We start from the raw sequence: 23,584 nt of genomic DNA on the forward strand, positions 1-23,584 counted from the left end.
GTACAGTCGTGACTTTGGTTATACCACAAGTTTTTCAACTTTATCACATATGATAAAGTTGTATATAAATCTTCCAGCATGAATGCATTCCTTACCAACTCACACACCTTTCTTTGTGTGGTATGAGATGGATAATCTGTGAGAAAGAGTTCACAGATTATCTGTAAATATTTTACTGCCCCAAGTGCCAACTAGAAACAACCAATCAGAGCCAGGAGGCGGGTCTTAGCGCTGTCAATCACAATAGTGTGGAGCTGCTTAGCCCCGTGCTCTTTGCTACAGCTTTTCCTCCTATTAGCAGATCATGTTGTGAATGCTAAGACTAGTTAGCATAGCCACTGACGACAGCGGATAAAGGGTGTTCATCCATTAGCACATTTTAGCAGTGAGTACATGAGGTTGATTGACAGGAAGACCTTCCTTTTGGCTCTGATTGGTCGGAGCAGTGCATTTCTATATCTAATTTTTTTCAACCAGCTGACCGGCAGTGCGCAGCAACAAATACAGAAACAACTTTTACAGGTTTAAATGTAAATCGCTGGAAACAAACTGCTTTTAAACTGTTTTTCCAATTTTGGGGGGCACAAGCCAAATTATTCTTTAAAAGTTCCCTTTACAAGCATGCAAAAAACTTTTTTTTTTTTTCGATTAAAGAGGTAAACGTTGAGTGCATTATGTCTATAAAGCTGAGTTTTAATGAGGATGTGAGGCGAAACCCGCCCTGATTCTCAGGAAAAGGGTGCGCTCTCCTCTCGCTCACCTTGAACACCTCGGAGAAGAAGCCAGCCCCGATCTTCTCGCAGCTGAAGTCGTCCAGGCGGGCCAAGGTGGACACGGCGCTGCGCAGGGCCCGGTAGGAGGACGGTCGGATCCGGTTGGTTCCGTGGACGCTGTGCATGGGCGGCTCGGCGTCTCCCTCCTGCTCCTCCGGGTCGACCCTCTCCGTCTCCATCTCTGACGGAGGAGGTGTGACCGAGTGCGTGGTTTACAATCCAGCCCGACTTGTGTTTACATTTCCACAGCGAGCCAGCCGAGGGGCCGCGGCGTGCGCTCCCCCTCCGGCCCCGGGAGGAGGAATGGCGACGAGAAGCCCTGGAAACGCGCCGCCGCTGTGGTCAGCGACCGGTCCGACCGAATTCCTCTCCTCTCTGTCAAATTCCTGCAGCGTGTCCGCCTTCAGCGAGCGGCGCAGCTGCAGCGGTGCCTGCTGCTGAGCCAGTCCCTCATGCCGTGCAGCAGAGCAGGCCCTCCGCTGCTGCAGAAACTGCTGCTGCTGCTTCCTCTGTCGGGTTTCCTGCAGTGGAAAAGGTCGGGGCTCCCTCCCTGGTTCCACCAATTGAATGTCCAGCGTGCAACCGAGCCGCCTCGCTGGCGCTGCTGCAGCCTATTCGCGCTGAAGAAGGGGGCGGACACGCACGCACACACACACACCCACACACACACACACCACAAGAGGCGTTAATTCACTAAATCATGTAGTGATGCGAGCAAGCCGTCAGTAAAAACGCCAACCCATCCCTGCAGGGTGATGATCTACATCTCAATAGAGACTGGGCAAGAAAATCATTATAATAATAATAAAAGAGGTTTGCATGCAAATAAGCGCAACTCCAAAATTAAAGAGGAAGAAAGAAGCTGATAAGAGCAATATTATCCTTCCACTTATCATTAATATTATCCTTCCACTTATCATTGCTCGTACTTTCACCCTGCACCACTCAATCTGACTAATGGTTTTAAAAAGTCAATCACTTTACGTGGGGATTTCAACGTGTCTGCAGGCCACACGGAAAAACTGACACCCCTAAGCATGACTGCAGCTTGTAAATTATGGACGCCAGAGTGCAGCGGACTTCGAGGGCTCGTCTGTCACGCAGTCCACGCACGCCCTTCAGAGTCTATAATCCAAGCAGGGAAGGAAAAAAAAAAATTCGCTGACGCACGACCGCCCTGGCGCGGAGCGGAGACACGCGTGGCTGCCCGCAGAGGAAGAACCGACTTACCTGGCTGGCCTTCTTCTAGAGAAAAATATCCTCAGAGTCCGTCCGCCGAGTCCCGCCCGGTTCGGGCTTCTTGGTCCAGTTTCCAGCAGCTTCGCGTTACTAATTTATGTTGTCGCCGGAGCGCCTCCTGCACGCACGCAGGACGCGCTGGTTTCGTTTTACGTCCGCTCTCCGCCGCTCCGCCGCGTCGGCCCCTCTCCGTGTCGGCTTGACTGCTCCGTGGAAGCGGAGCGACGACTTTTGCTGCGTTTTAATGGAGGGCGGCGGGGCGGGGCGTGTCCACACGTGATCATCACAAAAAATGCACCTGTGGGGCCCGCGGGAGTATTAGCTGCAAACACTGTGCATCTGCTGGGTGACTTTAGCAAATAATATTTGAGAAAAGGAAAAAGAAAAAGAGAGAGATTAGTTGCACAGCTTTGAACAGGTTTTATTTAATATCCCTCCCACTTTAAAGCACAGCCAGCCGAAGTTATGTGCTGTAAATGCGGCTACTTCGAGCCCAAAGGACACTTGATATTGTACTAGTTGTAAACCGCTATTAAATATCTGGGGAACTGCAACTTGAAGACAACGTTGCTCTTGGTGTTGCTCACCTACCTTTAGCAGCTACATTGTATTTTCTCCGAAACTAATTGAGTTTTTTTTTTTTTTTTTTTTGAATGTGTCTTTTGGGGTGTTTGTCTTCCTGGAAAATCCTCCCTCAGTTTATCTTTGGATTCTTAAAAACAACGTGATCCGCCACATTTCGAGAGCTCAGCTTGAAATGTTAAACTCTGTTGGGTTATTCCAAATATTCTGCAGCTTCAAACTGTAAATTAGCTCCAGCTTGGTCTTCCTTCGGTACTGGAGTCTTGTGCAGTGGGTGTGAAGAGGTTTGAGTGAATTACTGTGTTCGTGGAAAATGTTTTCTACTGCTCTCCAAAACTTTCTGCAAATGCCACCTAACTCGTGAACAGTTCTTCTGAATATGTTTTTTTTTAACTATGCTATCACATGTCTTGCAAGAAGCGCTTGCTGGTGATTGGTTTATGGTAAAAATCCACAGATTTAATTGATTTTTATGTCTTTTAACTGTTTATTTATATCTTCAATAAATAATGTTTGTCGTTTTCCGCTTTACTACAGTTAGCTTCACTTATGGCCATATTTGTGTGGATTTCTTTACACATGTGAGCTACTTGGCATCTGCTGTGAATTTTATGTAAAAAAAAAAATACACAGTAATTCTCCCAGCTGTGTCTGCTGTATGAAAGACAGTGACCCCTCATGACCTTTTGACTGAAACTAAAAAAGAAAAAAACCCTGAACTTTCTCTTTAAGGAATCCGTCGTTGCTTTAATTGGATATTTCCATCCACTAACCCAGCATTTGTTCCGTTGCGCTTATTGTGAAATCTGAATTTAAAACACAGATAACTATCTAGAAGACCAGTGGTGAAAAACCTGTTGTAACAACACACTTCAAAAACATATTTTGCTTTAAAGAAGGAAAATAAAAGTGTTGCAATCTTCAAACAATACCCAAAGAGCTTTGAACCATCAAAGATTAAGAGAATATGTGCGTTTCATCATGTCCTGTTCAACAGATGAAAAGGCTCTGTGTGTGGCGTGGACGAAAGGAAAGACCTGAACTGAGCTGCTGTGATCTGTAACAAGTAGAGGAAATTCACTTCAGCTTCACTGATCTGCATCGCGCCGAATCCCTGTGAAACGTTCTCTAATGTTACTTTGCACTAAAACAAACAGATCCAGCTGAAATCCGATCACATTCAGCCTCTTATCTACATTCAGTCAATTAACATGAAGTCTATCTTGATCCAATCAATCGATCAATCAAATTTTATCTGTATAGCACATTTCAGCAGCAAGGCATTTCAAAGTGCTTTACATCATTACAAACACAGAAACACAATGCAACATAGAATCAACAATCAAAACACGACATTAATTAAAGTTCCATCAATAAATTTGTAATTGATTACGTTTCAAATACAATCCTAAACAGGTGGGTTTTTAGTCGAGATTTAAAGGAAGGCAGTATTTCAGCTGTTTTACAGTTTTCTGGAAATTTCTTCCAAATTTGTGGTGCATAGATGCTGAAAGCTGCTTCTCCTCGTTTGGTTCTGGTTCTGGGGACGCAGAGCAGAACCAGAACCGGAAGACCTGAGAGGTGTGGAAGGTTGATGCAACAACAGCAGATCTTTGATGTATGTGATGCTAAGCCATTCAGTGGTGCTTAGCCACTGACATTGTTAGTCACTGACATTGTTAGAGTCAGTGGCTAACATTATTGTTAACAATGTTAACATTGTTAACATTATAACATTATAACGATGTTATAATGTTAACATTATAACATCGTTAACATTATAACGATGTTATAATGTTAACATTATAACGATGTTATAATGTTAACAATGTTGCAATCAATGCAACTGAAGATAAAGGCATGAATGAGTTTCTCTAGATCTGGCTGAGACATTAGTCCAATTACTCTACAAATCATCGGCGCTCGCTTGGGTTGTTTTTAGACCCAGATGGAAGTGCAAAGAATGTGCAAAATGTGAATTTTGCATAAAGGTCTCCTTTAACAATGGTCAGACATTATGTTTCTAACAAGCAGGAAGTGATAAACAATTCAATATTTTTATTGAGTGGTTGTCCATACTACTAAATGTGACTGTAATCAGACTTCAGTATGAACACTTTACAACTCTAAATGTTGTGAATTAAGAAGCTCACAAAGCCATGACATCATAATCTTGTCTTTCCAAATTTGCTTAAAGTCACGCTAATCTCGCATTTCTTAATTTTGATGTTATCCAGCATGTAGATAATAATTTTGGTAATCTGAAACGAGGAAAGCATCGTTTAAGACTCAGGTCGGCTAGTAATTCAGTTGATCTCAGCTTTACTTACTTTCCCCCAAACACATCTCATCTCAAAGTACTTTTTGACACAAACACTCGACCAATTCATATTCAGTTGAAATCAATTAAAATCCTTCCAGATTTCCAATCACACCAATGCAATCGTAGTTACAATGCAGTTCAACAATCTGTTTACAACAAAAACCGAAAGGCTGCGTCAAATCAAATCAAGCTGTCGTTCTGGAGAAGCACAGGGGGATAGTGGAGAGGAAACACTTGTTCTCAACAGGGGAAAAACCTCCAGCAGAACCAGAAGCGAAGTGGCTGGTGTCTGGAGTTGTAGCTGAAAAGAACCAAGCGAACACTGACAACAAATGGCAACAAACACCTGCAGACAAAAACGAAATGAGAGGATGGTTCACATTCAGTCGTGAAGATTAATGTTCACAGCTCTCTGCAAATACAGTTCTTTCCACTTGGAGGTGATGGATGCCTCTGAGCCATAAAGAAAAGAAAGTTAAACAACGAGGCGCCGCCTAACGCCTCCCAGATAAATATTGCGAGTGTTTGACACATCGGGCTGGAGGAGTGCGACTCCCAGGACGAGGTTCATGTCGGTCACTGGGTGATCATGTTTACTGGATCTGTCCAGAAGCCACAGGAGGGGGAAAAAAACCTCCAGAGGTGACTGATAATAATCATTGCTATTTATTATTTAGAGGCGACGATCACTTATTCATCATGCGGCGTGTTGTGTGTGTTATGAGTTCAACCTGGGTCTCTCTGGCAGGATTATGAGCAAGAAGTCATGCATGGCGGAGACCTGGGCTGACCTGTCTGTGCTGCTTTGTCATGCATGACTGTAATGAAGAAAACATAACAAAGCTTTAAAAAAGCATTCATAACTCTTGATGTTTTAATATATTTTGTTGCATTTTAACCACAAACTTCAATAGATTTGGTTGGGACTGAGAAAGCTCTCAGGTCAAATGAAACCAGAATTCAACTTTTCGGCCCGAATACAAAATGGTGTTTTGTGTTTCGGCCTAAATCAGTGGTGGAAACCCGACCAAACATGGCGGCGGCAGCATCCAGCTGAGGGGAGGAAGATTTTCTGCAGCCGAAAGAGGAGAAGTTGGTCAAAGTTGATGGCAAAAATGGAAAAACGAAATCTATTAGAAGCTGCAAACATCTTAACACTTGGGTGGAGGCTGAAGCAGCGGCTTTGACAAAATGCATAGTGATGCGTTACAGTTGCCTAGTCAAAGTCCAGACGTAAATCCCATTGAGAATTTGTTCAAAGACTTGTCTTTTCTTTCGTTGGGGAACAATTTCAGTGTCGAAATGTACAAAACGGGTAGAGACACCTCCAAACATCTTGCATCTGAAAAATTCATGACCTATCTAAAGTATCGACTCATGCAAGCTGATTACAAAGGCTACTGACCTTTTCATATTTCCCTCCTCGTCACAATTATGCACATTTTTGGTTAGATCTGTCGCCTGGAGTTCCGGTGAAATACATTACAGTTTGTGACATTGATATGTTTGCAAGTTGCTGTTTTCATTCGGTCTTTGCCAACGTTTATCTTTGGGGCGTTTCCTTTCCTTTCTCTGATTGCTTTAACAGAAATCTAATGGAGCGGAGATGTTTTAAACGGAGCTGTGTCTCTTTAATCTCCTCCGCTTGAGTTCAGGTCCTCCAGGGTAAATTTTCCACCACCCACCATTACCTCTCAATAATCAGCTAAGCCTTCTTTGACGCTCAACAAAAGCCTTTCTACATCCTGGTAAACGAACTGGGAGTCCTGTCAATAAAACCGACCAAGGACCGGGGTCGATATATAATTTGTGTTCGTCATGGTTTGTGGGTCAAGGAAGCGACGACCAGCTAACTCAACTGGTAAAATGTTTGTTTGCAGACGGAAACAAATCCAGCAGAGAAGACTCTAATTAATGTGGAATGGATTTTTATTCAGCGAGGTGAATTGTGGTGATAAATGAGGCTCTGGCTCCTGCCTCGGCGACCCCCTGCTGGAAGAGCTGAAGAGGTCTTTCTATAGCAGGAGGATCAATAATCGCTGTCCTGCTGCTTCCACCTGAGCCACTCAGGTCGTCCTCATGGGAGAGATCAACCTCCAAAAGAGGAATACATTAAACACACAAGCTTTGCTTTCATTCTGCTCAACATTAACACTCCTACCGATAAATTAATCCCACTTCTTCTAGGCCGATAGCCCACTCTTGAAAGACGGTGCCCATTTCTGATTACGTTAAGATATTTTCGGGGTGGTTTTGCCGTGAAGTCGGAGTCGCTGAGCGTAAATAAAACATGCAACACTGATCTGACCTTCTGAAATGGCCAATTTTCACCTCAGCAGCCAGCTCCTCCTCTGATGGTACCCCCATCAAAGCTCAACTGGGGGTCCTAACGATCACACCCGGCCTTACAGCCTGCCAGGTGGGGGCAGGGAGTTGTAATAATTGGCTTCTTGCAGCACAGCAGCTGTTATTATGTGCCTGCACACAGGTCCCTGAAGCACAAGGCGACGGGGAGTGGAGGAGGGCTGCAAGGGTCACCAAACGGGCCACTGCACCCCCTCCAGCCCTCAACCCTCCTCAGTCTCTCTTTCCTCCTGAAACTCAATGAAATCTGGCGGTCAGAAAACAGAAACGGGTCACCTGTAAGGACAAATGTTTTCATTAAGCATTGACTGTAGGCAAAGAAAGAACATGTGCAATAAGTGGAGAATACACATGTGGCCGTTTATATTAAAGTGTTTCAAAAGGTGAGGAAAATAAAAGATTACACAAAATAACAAGAGAAACATGTTTTTTTTTTATACTTATCAGATAAGTAAAAGAAGAAAGTTAAACTAATTGATCCAATTAAATAAATACATTTATTGTCATGTTTTTGGGCTGTAGTTTCTTAAAAGATAAACATTAATATTATTATATTAATATACATTAATATTATTATTTATATTAGTCCTGAAGTAAAATGTTTAGTCTACCATACGTGCTCACAGGCAAAATTTTTAAAAAGGTTTTTGTTATATTTTTCAGAGAATATGAACGATGATACAAAAACTTTTCTTCCACTCTTGGTTAGTGCTCTGGTGAAGCCATTTATTGTCAAGGGTGAGAAATACATCATGTTTATCTTTTTAACGTCATAATGACAGTCTAAAGTTTACCAAGTTCAGTTCCTGATCCATCTCAACATCAGCTCGAAGTCTTTTGTTGTATTTGTGGATTAGATATTTTATTTTCTCAGATTTCTACCAGTTCTGGCAAAGAAAACCCCCAAATTCCTGTAGTTTTTTGGGTGGTTCCACATCAAGACGTCATTATTTTACTATCAGTGCTGATCTTGTAGTCAGAGCCTTTGATGTTCATACTCCCCCAAACCATCAATGATCCACCTCCATGTTTCACAGTAGAAATATTTCACTTTTTTTTTTTTTTTTATCATCAGATACTGACTCAAATTTAGCATTTACGGTTGAGGCCAGCCTTAAAACTTTTGAGTCTAGTTTTGAGTGCTGTGCTGTCTGTCGCACTGCAAATGGCTGTTTTGCGGCATCGTCATAGCAACAGATGTCTTTTGGCGAGTCATTCCCGGCAGCGTCTCGTCCTCGTGCATCTCAGAACAGCCACGCCGCATTTTTCCACAGAGTGTTATAGCTCGGCTGTGGCACACTGCGGGTTTTATTTGCATCTTTAACAATTTTCCTGTCAGTTGTGGTGCGAATGCTGGTCGGTTTCAAACAGAAACCATCACTTTCCACTTCTCAAATGGAGTTTGAACACTGCTGATGGGCAATTCCAATCACTTGGATGTCTTTTATTACATAAAACTGCAATTTGATAATCATTCCGCTTTCTCCACCTCTGTGAATGCAGCAACATTCATCAGCCAGAACCAGAAGGAAAACGCAGGAGTCTCACAAACTCACAGACTTTTTAGAAACGCATCAATTAAAAGCAAAGAGATCGCAGATGATAGCAATACGCAGGTTCATGTGTATCAACTTGTTGCTATGAGTGCAGGCCAAAACTGTATGTTATAAAAACCTTAGATCACGATAATTTTGGTTGTTTTTATTGTCATTATGACTTTAAAAAAAACAACACACAAACCCAACTGACTCACCATAAATATGGCACGACTATATACTTAATTATTTTTTGCTGTCTGCTAAACCTTCTCGCTGAAGCTTTTGTGTTTGTTTCTTTCAAATACTACATTTAAAGAAATGAAGGAAAAACTAAATTCATGGTTGTCTCTGGTAATCTGATCTATAATAAATAATATAATATTAGTTAAGTTGCAAAAAAAAAAAAAAGCAACTTCTATTACAATTATGTCGGTTAATTCAATTTAGCATTGGGTTAAAGACAGCTACATTAACCTTTAAACTCAGAAGTATCATAACGCCTTAAATCTATATTTTAGGATGTATTTGAAGACACTACTACAGGAAGAATCTGAGGATCCTGAATGACTTTCCTCCCCCAGGAGACCCACAAGTCAGACTGCTTGGGTCTCTGGGGGAAGACTAAAGATGCTGTAAAGTGGATGAAAGGGAAATTTAAGCTCCAAACAAACAGTAAAACTAAATTACGGCCCACTCAGAGGGAAGTAGGAGGCAGACGGGGTTTGGATGTTGAACTCATTAGGAAAATTAAATGTGCGGTTATTGCTGCACGTGGTAAGGTGATAGAAAAATCATCAGCCGTGTTATTATTTGCGCTGCGACATTTCAAACACTGCTGTTTGTGCTGCAGACGTCAAAGCGTCACAACATTGGGTGTACAGTGTCCATCAGCAGACAGACAGCAAGGCAGAAATCAATACAAAAGTGCCTGAAGTCATTCTGCTGTTGTTCACTGATCCTGTATCATTCTAACCTGAGGGCACGCATTCATAAAGCTTTCAATGATTCATGCAGGAGTGCATGCAGCACTCCGTGCAAACGCAGCGCGGCCTGAAACTAGAAGGAGTTGGAGTACAGCAGCGTTTTCTGTTGCAGCTCCAGGACATAAACCCTGCAGATGGAGTGTTTCCTCCATTTTCCCCTCTTGTCTCAACACGCTCGGCAGACGTGCGAGCCTCAGGTTTCGCCTTACAGGTGATCAGACTGTTTTTCTTCACTTGGCAGGGATCGGGATATGTTAGTGTTGTGTTTTGTTTTTTTTTTTAAAGACTGGGGCGTTCCCCTGTGACAGAGCATTTATGTTTTGGTTCTCTCAGCAACACTTGATTTTCCTTGTCGTCTATTTGCCCAAGTAAAGCCTCTCAGGGATGCATTGATGGGACAGAACAGTTGTAGGTCTGTGTGTGAGAGGTTGCAGCTCTTGAAGCGTGCCTCATATTTACAGTGTCTTGCAAAAGTATCTACGCCACTTGAACTTGTTCCCACTTTCTCACACAATACAACCAATGTACTTTAACATGCTTTTGTGGCAAACAAGTAATTGCGAAATGGAAGGAAAATTGCAAGTTTTTCTAAATGTTCAAGAAATAAAAAATGTGGTTTGCATTTGTTTTTAGCTATGCTGAGTCAACACTCCTTAGCACCAGTTTTTTTGGGGGGAATGTCCATCAGCTTAACACATATAGAGACTTTAAAATGTTCCCTTTCTTCTTTTCAAACGTTACAAAATATTGTTTCATGTAATCAATTTAATTGTACTTCTTTTGAGTTCTCTAACAGTCTTCATACAGTTTTGTAGCTTTCTCTTCTCGCTAGCTCTGACCAGATTCCTGTCCATCCTAAAGAAATGCATTCCAACACCATGATGCTGCCGCCACCATGTTTCACCATACGGATGGTGCGTTCAGGGTGATGTGCGCTTGTTACTTTACTGCCACATGCAGCACTCTGCATGTAGGACAAAAAGAATAAACTTGCTTTCATCCTATCTGTCTGATATGTGGAAACCTGCAGACAAGAATTGCTTTGTCCTTCTTTCAAAATTTTAACAATATTTCTGCTGTTCCTTAAGGGTCAAATTTGTGAAGTGCACAACAAATGCCTGTCCTGTCGACACATTATTGAATAAAATTCAATATTGTGCTGAATAAAAATCAGACAAAAGTAGATTAAAGTGTGGTTTTTAACGCAATAAAGCGCGGAAAGAGTCATTTCTAACATCTGCTTCTGAGGCGTCATTTCCAAACTACCATCGAAATGAAGTTCATTCAGAGAAATGAGCATCAATAAAAAACTCAACTGAAATGATTGCAGTCTTCTATTATTCACACAGTCAAGCAAAAAAAAAAAAAAAAAGAGAGGATGTTCTTTGTGTACACACCCTCTTCTCACTGCTGGAATCACAACAATTGAAGGAACAAAAAAAAAAAAAAAACTAAAATATTTTAATGCACATAAAGTCGCCAAAAAGTGTTACTCTATTACAAGAAATAGGGTCAGATATTTATAACTTAGTGAGCAGTCAGCATAAAGTTGAACATAATGTTTAATTGAAGTGAAATTAAATGAAATTAAATTACGTACGTTTAAGATTTATTCTTAAATTACCTAAATCTACTGAAAGCAAAATCTAGTATTGAGGCGGTTTCCGTTAGTAACAGAAAAATAAATTATTTTCTTATTGTACTGGACAGAGGAACAGAGTTAAGGTGTGACTCTCCCATGATTTCCCCCAAAGGCTTTTATTTTGGTAAATGTGACTCACAAAGCAAAAGAAAAAAAAAAGAAGCGTGTTGAGGTAAAATGAGCAGAATCAGCAGGTCTGTCCGAAAACAAAACACAGTATGGATTCTCCACTAAAACCAACCTGCAATGCAGCGGTTCGTCTTTGTCTCAGTAGTTTTCATTTCAGAGCCCAGAGCGGTTGAGGTTTTCTCTGCAGTGCTCCCCTCTAGCGGTCACGCATAGTTACTGCACCACAAAGCCATTTCCTTGAGACATCGAGTCCTACATGCGGACAGGTAAAAGTCACTGACACAACATTTCACTTCACAACGACATAACCTCACTCTGCTCATTTTAGTCGCTCTGTTTCGGCAGCCAGGTGCTTTAATTTAATGTTACATCGGATCATAAAGGCGCTGCTGATCGACTTATTGATCACTGCAAACGCGCATGTGCATTTGCAGAACGTAAAGGGATGAATACTCATAGTGCACAAATAGAACTTCACTTTTAAAAAAGTAGGTCCTATCGGATATTTACAAAAATGCACAATTGCACTTTAATTGAGAAGATATTTTAATCTTCTCAAGATTAAATTAAGCATGTTAGAATTGCGTATGTAGGTCAATAAATACAGGGCTTGTCAGAAAGAAAATAATGATTTTGCTGTTAAATGAATATGCGAAGACTTTTGCTGTTTTTCAGTAGTGATTATTTATATGGTTATATTGTTTTATTACCACTATTGTGCCTTTGTGAAAACAAAACACAATTTTAATCAAGCGTGGCATTTATATTGTCTGATACAAAAAAAATATAAGCAATTATTTATTAAAGAAAATCTAATACACCAACATACAGCTGTATTAAATTGAAATACCAAATAATAAAAAGCAAAAGCGTTTTCATTTGAACTTTTCCATTTGTTTGTGATTGAGGTTCAGGTAAGGAAAACCACTTGTATGCTACACATATTCCGGAATGGATTTTCAAAATACGATCGTCTTCATTCGTTGACTGTAACCACCTTTTTACGGTATTTTACAGCTCTCCTTCACTTACAGTAATATGTTTTCATTTGAATTAACATGTCTGTTGGTTAAAGCCAGAAAATTTCATTTCATAACTATGAAAATTTTTATACAAAAGAAAAAAACAAAAAACAAACAAAAAAAACAAAAAAAAAAAAAAAAAATATATATATATATATATATATATATATATATATATTTATTTATTTTTTTTATATATATACTGGTTTAACCAGTAACGAAAACGACTCATTTTGATCTTATTTTGAAATCTTCCCCCCTATATCCGGTTCGTTCCTCTAACCTCTCTAAGCTGCGCCATCTTGACCAGCAGGAACAGGTACTCTACATCAGGAGCGGCTCACCGCGGTCGAACAGCCGTTGACCTTCCGTCCTCCAACTCGCCGTGGAAACATGGCTCTGAGCCGCCTGGAAAAGGCTCAGGCGTGGCTCTTCAGGGCTGTCACGTCCTTCTTCTTCATGATTTTCCAGCTCCTCTCCAGCCCCGCTGCCTCCGCGAGGAAGTTGCCGCCCGTCAGCAACCCGCTGCTGCTCCAGTCAGCGACGCAGCTCGCTAAGAAGATCCGGAGGAAAGAGGTGTGCGCCCAACTTAGCCAGGCCGGACATCAGTTTATGTATCCCTCCGTCTTTACAGAAATGTTGCAAAGCTAGCATCAACCTGGCCTCATTTATATTTATCTTTCTTTATTACCTCAGGAATGAGCTCAACGGTTATAGAACCGTAACGTTTTACTGCAATTAAAGCGGCAGTGCTGCGACTTGAACAGGCGAAGTAGTTGAGGTGACACCACAGCACCTGTTGAATAACAACACACCTCTGCTACTGTTTGCTCAGTAGAAACAGACTCCTGTGTAATTCAACGATTCTGTTGAGTCACAAGAGAAATAGGATTAGTTTGTCTTCAATGACAAAGAGCATTGAGGTGTTGCTTTCTGTTGTTTGTAAACTACAGGTCATTTTTACACCCAGAGGCCAGGTAATACTGGTTGTAGGTCATCAAAACGGGGAAACAGGGAATATTACCCAGACGTTAGAGGGTTACATGTTTATAACCTAAATATTTGTAGCTCAAACTGCAACACTGAACTGTTTAAAAATATGATTTAAAAACTCAGAACTTTTTTTTTTCTCTTTACTTCCATCCATGTCCTGTTCCTTATGTGTCCTTGACTTCACACAAACTCTTCAATGGTCTAAATCAGGGGTCTCAAACTCCAGGCCTCGAGGGCCGCAGTCCTGCAGTTTTTAGATGTGCCACAGGTACAAAACACTGGAATGAAATGACTTAATTACCTCCTCCTTGTGTAGATCAGTTCTCCAGAGCCTTAATGGCCTAATTATTCTGTTCAGGTGTGGTGCAGCAGAGGCACATCTAAAAGTTGCAGGACTGCGGCCCTCGAGGACTGGAGTTTGAGACCCCTGGTCTAAATGTTGTGTATCTGCAGGTATCCAGTGTGGAGGTGGTGCAGGCTTACATCGACAGGATCCAGGAAGTTAACCCTTTTGTGAATGCTGTTGTAAAAGACAGGTGAGAAAGAAGCGCAATTATCAAACACTTTGTTGTTGTCTGCACTCCTGATGTTAGACTGAATATTGTGACTATAGGTGGGCGATATGAGCCTGGGATCTTATCGTGATATTTTGTGGTGCTATTGTGATAACAATAAAAAAAGTGATGATAAAAACGACTTATTTCTTCTCTTTTAGGTCTCTGTGTGGCTTTGACTGTATGGCACTGCATTCATAGTACCAAAAGCACAAATACTTTTCATAACATTTCTATTTAAAACTCTGACTTAAAAGAAGTGTGATTTATATCACTAACGTGCACACATTTAATAATTATTTTTGAATTTACTGATATTTGTCGATGTTCTTTTTAATCAAGCAGTGGGGAAGATGGTAAGAATAACGTTTCTGATGATGCTGCAAGGTTTCCCCCAGAAAAGTTGCAAAGCCTGGCGGTTGGGTGTTAGGGCGGTCATACATCACCTGTCATGTTTCTGAGTTAAAATTGTTTTAAAGTTGACAGGAAATTTGAAAACATCACTTGATATTCATGTGAAGATTGACACCTGAACACCATCTATAAAGTCTTAAAACATGCAAACATTTTAAAAAGACTTCAATAAATGAGTAATGCTTAGCCTGGTGGGGGCACAAGTAATAGGCTTATAATGCACTGAGGGAAACCCTGATGCTGTCAGTTTTTTTTTATTTTTATTGAACATCATTAATGGAAATTTATGGAGAACATGAAAATCAAAATTCTTATAAAAACATTTGCATGACGAATGCTAAACGATAGTTGTGACTCTCTGTGTCTTTTCCAGTTAAATAACTTTCGTTTTGTCATTTAATTAATGGTGCTACACATTTATTTCAAACATTTTTGTCACTTTACATCTGCAAACCTATGTAGGATATTAATGTAATTATCTCCATCAACTCTGAGCTGCTCATTCGCTCCCTTTTGAGGGAAAACATCACCACAGTATGATGCCGCCACCACCATGTTTCACCATGGGGATGGTGTGTTCAAGGGGTTGTGTATTTTGCCTGTAGAGGGACATTATTTACATATTGGACTAAAAAAGGAGCTGGGTACAAATTCAGGCCACACTTTTCAGATTTCTATTGGTTTAAAACAAACTCGTGTACACTATTTTTACGCTGGCCGCTCACTGAATTTCAACAATAATACATTGAAATTCTGGTCAGTCAAAAGGTTCCATGTATAATCAATAAAGCCAAACTTACCACCTTAACATGAATCACATGAAGACATTAGCTTGTTTCCCTTCAGGTTCGCGGCTGCCCTCCAGGAGGCGGCCCAGGTTGATAAGCTCATAGAGGAGGAGACGGGAGGAGAAGACGTTCTGGAGGACAGACTTCCTCTTCTGGGCGTCCCACTGTCCGTCAAGGAGTCCTACTCCCTGCAGGGTAAATGCTTCGCTTAACATCCACACCCACATTCCTGCGACATGATTCAGCTGCTTCTGACCAACCAGTCAGTGTTTTTTTTGTTTGCTTTTTGTTCCCTCCCACAGGCATGCCCTTATCCACAGGGTTGGTATCCAGACGGGGGGTCGTTGCCTCCGTCGACGCTCCCCCCGTGGCGCTGCTAAAGAGAGCCGGCGCCGTCCCTCTGGGCGTCACCAACACCAGCGAGCTGTGCATGTGGCTGGAGTCCCACAACCACCTGTACGGGATGACGTGCAACCCGTACGACCTGGAGAGGATAGCGGGAGGGAGCTCAGGTCCTTAAAAGAGAAGCTCGTTTCATCCTGTCGTCAGGTCGCCACTTCCTCTGCTCCCAGGAATGATTTCATCACATCCTCTGTCTTTGTGTCCTCAGGAGGGGAGGGCAGCATTCTGGGAGCAGCAGGAGCGGTCATCGGCGTGGGCTCAGACATCGGCGGCAGCATCCGCATCCCTTGTTTCTTCAATGGTGTATTCGGCCACAAAACCACTCCAGGTAAAAGAAGCTGCCTGATGCATTTTATATTCCTAAATCCTCCCTTTGTTTGGATTTCCAAATAAGAATGTGTGTAAAAAAAGACTCAAACCTGCTGGGATTTATCACCTGAATTAGCGACTGTGTCGCTCAAAGATGTATTGGAATTGACCGGTGCAGTTTTTTAGTACGTTTTACTAAAAAACTGTTTTACTTTTCATCTGTGGACTCATCTATCTTTGGATATAATGCAATAATAAAAAATTTAAAAATCTGATTTTAATAGATTTTTTTCTTACTTTTCTAAAGTAAAAAATACAAGTGATTGAAAATATTTTCAAAAAGTGACTTTTGTTTCAGTCATCCCTTCTATGAGTCGTATAATTGAGTTATTACGGCCAGGCTACGATAATTGTTGTTTAATTACAAGAATATAGTCATAATATTAGCAGAATAAAGACACAATTTTAACTACAAAAACATTGTTTCAACGAAGAAAAAGCTTAGAGTTATCAGGAGGTGGAGCTACCAGCTCAGTCAGTGTGGTTCCTTCTTTGAAATAGACTCAGTTGTTTGCACAATCGTTTCGAAGTTCCGCTACCGTAAAACCTGGACCCCTAACTTTTCTGATTTTCCTGCAAAGGCGGGAAATCTTTAGGCCTGAAAAGGGTGAAACGGTGTGTGCTTCTGGGGGAGCTCAGAGTTGTTGGTGGTGTGTTTCAGGTGTGGTGTCCTGTGAGAACCAGTACCCTCCCACCTCTGGCACACAGCACGAGTACCTCAGCTCTGGGCCCATGTGCCGCTACGCTGAAGACCTGCTGCCCTTGCTCAAGATCATGGCAGGACCCAACGCTCACAAGTAAGACATCTGCAACATCACTTAACTCTATTTTTTTTTTTTTTTTTTTAAACCTGTGTGTGTTAGTGTGAAACGTAAATGAGTATTAGGACGACATTTCTTCATGTACTGCTGCCTGTAACGTCACATAGGAAGAATTATGTTGGGCTAAATTCAACTGTGAGTCAGGATGTGACCCTAATCACAGTGTGGGGATGTGTCCTCACAGGGTATAAATTATAACATTTTATTACTGTGTGTATATTCAAGTTATTGCAGTCAGAAGTTAATGCATTTGGATAATTATTACAGGTATCAGCTTTCCTTATACAAACCCCACACACAGCTGCCTCTGCCTTGGATGTTTCTGTTCATTATCTCTTCAAATGTTGTGCAAACTGCTGCTGGCGTTAAACTCGTTTATCTTTCTGTTTTTCCACTGATTAGATAAGGTAGGAAGACCTGCAACACTTAGAGCTGGAGAGGAAAAAAGAACCGCTCTTAATGTTTGATACAGCTCTGGAAAAAATTAAGAGACCACTTTATTTGATCAGTTTCTCTGATTTTACTTTTTATAGGTTCATGTTTGGGTAAAGTGCACATTGTTCTTTTATTCTATGAACTGCTGACAACATGTCTTGGAAGTTTCAAGCAAAAAATAATGTGTTGTTATTTCAAAATAACGAAACAGATGCAGGGCTTTCAGAGCTCAAATAATGCAAAGAAAACAAGTTCAACAAAACTAATGTTTTCACTCAGGAAGAGTTCAGACATCAATATTTGGTGGAATAACCACAAGCTTTTCAATGGGGTTCAGTTCAGTGGGCTCTTGTTTTTTTTTTCCAGAGCTGAATGTTTTAGTCACACAGTGTCTTGCAAAAGTATCAACACCCTCTGAACTCGTTTCTGTCATTTTGTCATGTTACAATCACAAGTTTTTATATTTTTTTAATAGATGGGTTTCAGTGTTTGGGGGGGCGTAACAAAGTCTTACAAACAAAATTGCCATTTTGATTTATCATGCAATTGATTGATTATTCTGACAGGCTTATTGGTCTATTATATGAAACCCCAACAAAATAAATTTCTATGTTTGCATAAATGTGACAAAAGGTGTGAAAACTTTTGCCATGCACTCTATTCTTTCACATAAAAAAAAGCGAGAGTCACTCTTTTTACGGTGACTCAGCTCAACTTAGTTTAGCTCCTGAGCTAACAAGCAGACGCTCCCGGATCCTTGAGGTGTTACTCAATCAGTGGTTTTCTTTTTTTTTTTTTTTTGTTTTTTGTTTTTATCACCGCTCTAATCAGCTTGCATGTGTCCGATCAGGCTGTCCTTAAACGCAGATGTGGACCTGAAGAAGCTGCGGTTCTTCTCCATCCCTCACGACGGCGGCTCACTCTACACGTACCCCGTCAGCAAGGAGCTGCTGGACGCTCAGGAGAAGGTTGTGCGCAAAGACAAAAAAAACAAAATAAAACACCTACAGATAAGCAGCACACACACCAAAAGCCAGGGAAGTTTCTCTCTGATTTCTAGATGTGACGGTCTGCAGGTGGTGAAGCGTCTGGAGGCTGACCTCGGGGTCAAAGTGCAGGAGGTGTGCTTTCCTGAGCTGCGCTACGGCTTCCAGATCTGGGACACATACATGGGTCTGCCTGATGAAGAAGGCAAGGTATGAACATCTGATGGAGCAGGAGTCTTAAATTAAACTCACCAAACACTCCCAGCTGCTCTGATCGCATGGAAATCACTTTAAAATATTTCTGCTAAGTGGGACTCTTTAAAACAAGCTTGTAAAATGGATTCGTAGGATTTAATTGCTTTTTAAGCTTCACTAAACACTTAAACACTGAATTTAAAGAAGGATAAACGGTCGTGAATTTTATAGTAACCCAAAAAAATGACCTTTCACATGCTTCAGTGCCTGTTTTGATAGTTATAGTTAAAGACAATTTCTTATTTTTTTAATCTGACTTTTAGTTGTTGAGGTCTTCGTTCAAGTTCTTTTGTCCAGCTTAATACAAGCGTACTTTTTCCTGAACTGGTTTCTGAGTTAGTGAATCGGTAAGGAACGTTCTGCACTGCGCTGTGAGCCGGATCAATCCTTCAGTTCATGTTTACAGTGAAGAGAAGCGAGTCATAGAAATGTTTGGCTTATTTAAACTAATGTATAGATATAGATTGAACTTGTCAGTATGAAAGAGAAATAAACATAAGGACACATAAATACTTTGCGGATAGAGAGAAGGATAAAGTTTTTATGTAAATATAGAGAAACTTTCAGCGGCAGTAGAGTTTTAAGAGATGGAGCAAAAGAAAAAGAAAAGGAAATAGAATATGAAAATGTATTTTCCAACTTTTTCGTCCATCCATCTTTGTAAATGGAGAGTACTGGATGTGGAGATGAACAACGAGTAGCATTCCTGTTTACCTAAAACTGTTTTTAACTTTAGAATCAATTCTACATCAGTCCACCATGAGGATGTTTTGGGTTCAGCTGCCCGTGTATGAATTTGTCACAAATATCTTATGAAGGTTTATGTTTCAGAGCGTAAGAAAGCTGTGAGGGATTTAGCCCCAGCACCTATTGTAGTCTGCAGCCCAGAAATGTAGCTAATCTGTTTAGCTGCCGGCAGACTGCATACCACAGCTGAACCTCGACTCCTTTCAACATCGCCGCGTCGACCAAACGTCCTACACCAATCACCGCTTCAACCGAATCTCATCCTGCCATTTCAGTTTGACTTATTTAATGCAACTGAACGGAGTTGAGTCTTCACTATCCAAACGGATTTTCCTTCTCTGTGGAGTTCACAGTCCATCTGATAATCTGATAAAGTTATTGTCAAGTCCATACTTTAACTCATTTACAACTTCACTGTTTGCAGCACATAAGGCGGCATCTTATTGATTTCCTTTGTGAGTTTAAAGTGTGTGTTTTAAGAGCAACATTAAAATCTGCATGGGATTTTGAGGGATTCAATTATTGCTTTGGGTATTAAAAATAAAGAAAAAGTATTGTTTTATTCCAGCAGAGAAACCCTGTGATATTTAAAAGAAAGCAGTTGATTATTGTGAAACATATTGTTTTCAACGAGGGTTTTGTAGAACTCAAGAGCTAAGGAAATATAAAAGCAAACCTCCGCTATGATTTTGAAAACACGAGCAAATGTTTTCCTCCTCCAGCCTCCTCTGGCCTTTGCGGAGCTGATGGGGGAGCCGGGTCGACCGGCGTGGGCGTTCTGGGAGCTGCTGAAACGGATGGTGGGAAAATCCGAGCACACCATGCCTGCTATCTGTAAGAAGAGGACAGATAGAAGCCCTGGCACTCATTCACATCGCTGTTATCAAAGTTCATGAGAAATGTGTGCATTGTGCAATCGGTTATAGTCCTGGCCCTCTTCGAGAAGACCCACCTGTCCAAGCCATCGCCTTTCATCATCCAGCAGAAGGAGGCGCTGCAGAAGAAGATGGAAGAGCTGCTGGGCACCGACGGGGTGTTGCTTTACCCGCCTCACCCCCGAGTGGCACCCAAGCACCACCACCCGCTCTTCAGACCCTTTGACTTCACCTACACAGGTTGGTGATCAAGGCGATCCCTCAGAATCGACCAGGACCGATTTAAGGTTTGGTTGTAGCAGATAAAGCTAACGCTGCTGTCTCTGTGTTATCTTAAATACACGTCACCTGGGGTCTAAATGTGAGGAAATGTCTTGTTGTCTATTCAAAGTATGTGTCAGGCTTAATGTACAGCTGCTGTGTATTGAGTGTGTGTGTTGGGATTAAGGGTGTAAAGTTCAGCCGGTCAGGATAGGACAAATTACTTTTGCTCTGATGCTTTATTCTTCTTGTTTTTAAGGATCAAATGACAGTGAAGAGCTTAGAAGTTTAATTTAGAAAGAAATGATTATCGTCTGTATTAATCAGAAAGTTGGGCAGAATGTCCCCAGCAGCAAATGGTACTGAGTGAATCTTCATCAGTGCAGACTGAGCCTCTGCAGAGCTTAGCAGGAGATACTGTAATGTTATTATTGGGTCATTTAACACATATGTGGAATTAGGTTCGTCACAATAACAAATTTTGCTGGACAATAAATTGTCCCAGTAATTATTGTGATAAATGTTAATTTCGATTCCATTTTCAAGTAATGCATTGATAATGGCATAATAATGCGACCAATAAATGTTAATTTTTTAGAGAGCACTTAACACTGTAACTGGAATATTTTTAAAATATCTAAAATAGTTCACAACAACCAAAACCAATAGATAAAACAGAAAAAGCCCCCCACTTACAAACAAAACCATAAATAAAATGGATTATGTCTCTGTACACAAAATTGCCCTTCAAGAAATACTATGTGAATGGAAATAATCAAGCTCATGTTAATTTATCATTCGATTAATTGCTTATTGTGACAGGAATTCACAATAGTGGAGTCTATGTCTCAAAGTTGTAACTCATTTTATCAAAAAAAAGGACGACAGTCGTTTGATTAAATGGTACAACTGAGTCAAATACAATATAATTTCAAAATTTGCTTGAAAAACATAAATTTTTGTATTCTTACTTCAATGCTGTTTTTACAACAATAGTTTTTGTAAGAAAATCACTTATTTTTGTGCTCCTCATGTGAATTTTTTAACACCATTCCACTTCTCGTAAAAAAACTGCATCCAAGAACGTCTTACTGAATTCTAAGGTTTGAGTGCTGGTGCAAACTATTGAATACTTGCACAATGCTCAGTAGTAATTAGCAGCCAATCAGATCCAGATATTCCTATAAACATTGACCACTCCTTTCTACACAAAGACAATAAAGTCACAGTTTACAGCTGCAGGTCACTTCCTGATAGGTAAATGTTGCAACGAGCTTTGCATGCTTAAAGTTTGGGTGAAGTTCAAAGCTGTTAATGTCATCAGGAAAACTCTGTAAGGATCTGGCCACTTTTTTTCCATTTAAAACACGTAACCCATTCATCGTTATGTCTGACTGTCCATCCCCAGGTATCCTGAACATCCTCGGGCTGCCGGTTACCCAGTGTCCTCTGGGGCTTGGCGAGGAGGGTCTTCCTCTGGGCGTGCAGGTCGTGGCCGGGAAGCTGCAGGACCACCTAACCCTGGCTGTGGCCCTCTACCTGGAGAAGACCTTCGGAGGATGGAGGGACCCCGGAGCGAAGTGAAGCCCCTCCGCCGACAGACTGACGGTGCGTTGATGTGAGAGCTGCCGTCTCCTGGTTCTGCCTCGTCGCCCTGCTGCAGCAAGCGACCGACAGAGAACCCGAAGCAAGTTTGGTACTAATAAGGAAAAACTCGTTTCAGTTTGATTTTTTTATCTCGGAAGCATCGGATCATTCACATTTTCACGGGGGACAGGGGCTTTAGTCACATCTGGCTTGTTTTATAAGAGCAGCTTGTACGGTTGATGCTCCTAAATCCTCATTCTGGAGTCTAAACAGCTTAGACATAAAATTCAATTCTATCGAAACAGTAAATTTATTATTGACCAAAGTGCATTATAGAGATTAAACTGGAGGGTCTAATGAACCAGAGAAATGAAATGTTGATGTAAGTTGGTGAAGGTGTGAGGCTAATTGTTAAATGTTAACATGAGAAACTAAAAAAAAACAAAACACTTTCATGACATCAGCAGTAGAGGCGATGAAAGCAGAGAAATAACAGCACAATCTTCATCAGATGAGAAAGTTTCTCGTTTTAGTGAATTAAAACTAGAGGATTTTCTCTCTTCACTTTACAGGTTTTATAAGAAGGTTTGACTGAAATACCTTAAATCTGCTGCTTATTCTGATTCCCTACCCACAAATACTCAAGGTACCACTTCATGCTGACGTTTACAACACAGGGATAAAAAGTCCTTGGATCACTAAGTGTCAGCACTAATGCCACACTAACGTTGGGTTTCCTGGCTGAACGAAGTTTTAAAAACAAAAATTACATCTACAAGTTTGACTTGATTGTGGGTTTCCTCTAATTTACATAATTACACATACAGGCTCAAATATATTGGCAGATGTGCATAATAATCTTTCATTGAGAGAAACGATATGCTTTCTGTAGCATCAACAAGCTCCTGATATAATTCTGCTGGGATATTTGATCCCAAAATGGATGCATGCTCATTTTAACTGCTTGCTTTCCTGGTACCGATCCAGCTTTTAAGCATTGATTATAACATAAGGTTGAAATAATTCCAGAAGTTTGATGTTTGTTCGGTATTGAATCCCCAATTTTATCTGCTTTCTTTAAACCCTTTACTTGTTGACCTGATGAGAAGTTGGTGTATGTATATTTTTGAGCCTGTATGGAGATTTTTGTACTTATCTGGATTTTTGGAAAAGCCACAGTAAATTAAAACAATTATTTTTGCAGTTCTTTTGTTTTTCAATCGCCCTGAAAAACAAGCACAGCCCTAAAAAAAACCCATAAATTATATTAATGTTCATAATGAGTGCCCATAAACTTCCTACTGGAATTGTAAGTAATAATGAGCCTTAATATGATCCTGACTGTGGTCTACGGTCACTAAACTGTAATTAAAACCAGATTTTGACTCACACCTGCTGATATTTAACTCTTAACAATTGTTTACACTCTGATGTGTAAACAGCCTTTAGAGCAGTGGTTCTTAACCTTTTTTGAGGTACCGAACCCACCAGTTTCATATGTG

At 40.9% G+C, this 23,584-nt stretch overlaps 2 protein-coding genes across 3 annotated transcripts in view; one reads left to right on the forward strand and one right to left on the reverse strand.

Moving 5' to 3' along the window:
- Positions 1 to 2,248, reverse strand: part of tesk1b (testis associated actin remodelling kinase 1b) — a 28,749-nt gene extending 26,501 nt beyond the window's left edge. Inside the window, exons 1-2 of one of the 2 annotated variants that reach the window (XM_032583395.1) lie at positions 2,004 to 2,248; positions 761 to 1,384 (exon numbers count right to left, since the gene is read on the reverse strand). In XM_032583395.1, coding sequence (XP_032439286.1) covers positions 761 to 952 — 192 coding nt within the window. In that variant the 5' untranslated portion in view covers positions 953 to 1,384; positions 2,004 to 2,248. Of the gene's footprint in view, positions 1 to 760; positions 1,394 to 2,003 lie in introns of both variants that reach the window. The other variant, XM_032583394.1, reaches the window with a different exon arrangement.
- Positions 2,249 to 12,879: 10,631 nt separating this feature from the next.
- On the forward strand, positions 12,880 to 23,473 carry faah2b (fatty acid amide hydrolase 2b). The gene is made up of 11 exons (XM_032584052.1): positions 12,880 to 13,171; positions 14,042 to 14,124; positions 15,403 to 15,539; positions 15,647 to 15,856; positions 15,955 to 16,074; positions 16,777 to 16,912; positions 18,222 to 18,339; positions 18,448 to 18,567; positions 20,082 to 20,193; positions 20,286 to 20,474; positions 21,904 to 23,473. The coding sequence occupies exons 1-11, from the start codon at positions 12,989 to 12,991 to the stop codon at positions 22,077 to 22,079; spliced, it is 1,584 nt and encodes a 527-aa protein (XP_032439943.1). The 5' UTR covers positions 12,880 to 12,988; the 3' UTR covers positions 22,080 to 23,473.
- Positions 23,474 to 23,584: the final 111 nt, after the last annotated feature.

Source organism: Xiphophorus hellerii, chromosome 14 (assembly GCF_003331165.1).
Source record: "Xiphophorus hellerii strain 12219 chromosome 14, Xiphophorus_hellerii-4.1, whole genome shotgun sequence".
Taxonomy (NCBI): Eukaryota; Metazoa; Chordata; class Actinopteri; order Cyprinodontiformes; family Poeciliidae; genus Xiphophorus; species Xiphophorus hellerii.

Coding starts and splice junctions, on each gene's coding strand:
- faah2b (XM_032584052.1), top strand. CDS start 12,989: ATGGCTCTGAGCCGCCTGGAAAAGGCTCAGGCGTGGCTCTTCAGGGCT. Junction 14,125..15,402: donor AATGCTGTTGTAAAAGACAG/GTGAGAAAGAAG, acceptor GTTTCCCTTCAG/GTTCGCGGCTGCCCTCCAGG. Junction 20,194..20,285: donor GCACACCATGCCTGCTATCT/GTAAGAAGAGGA, acceptor AATCGGTTATAG/TCCTGGCCCTCTTCGAGAAG.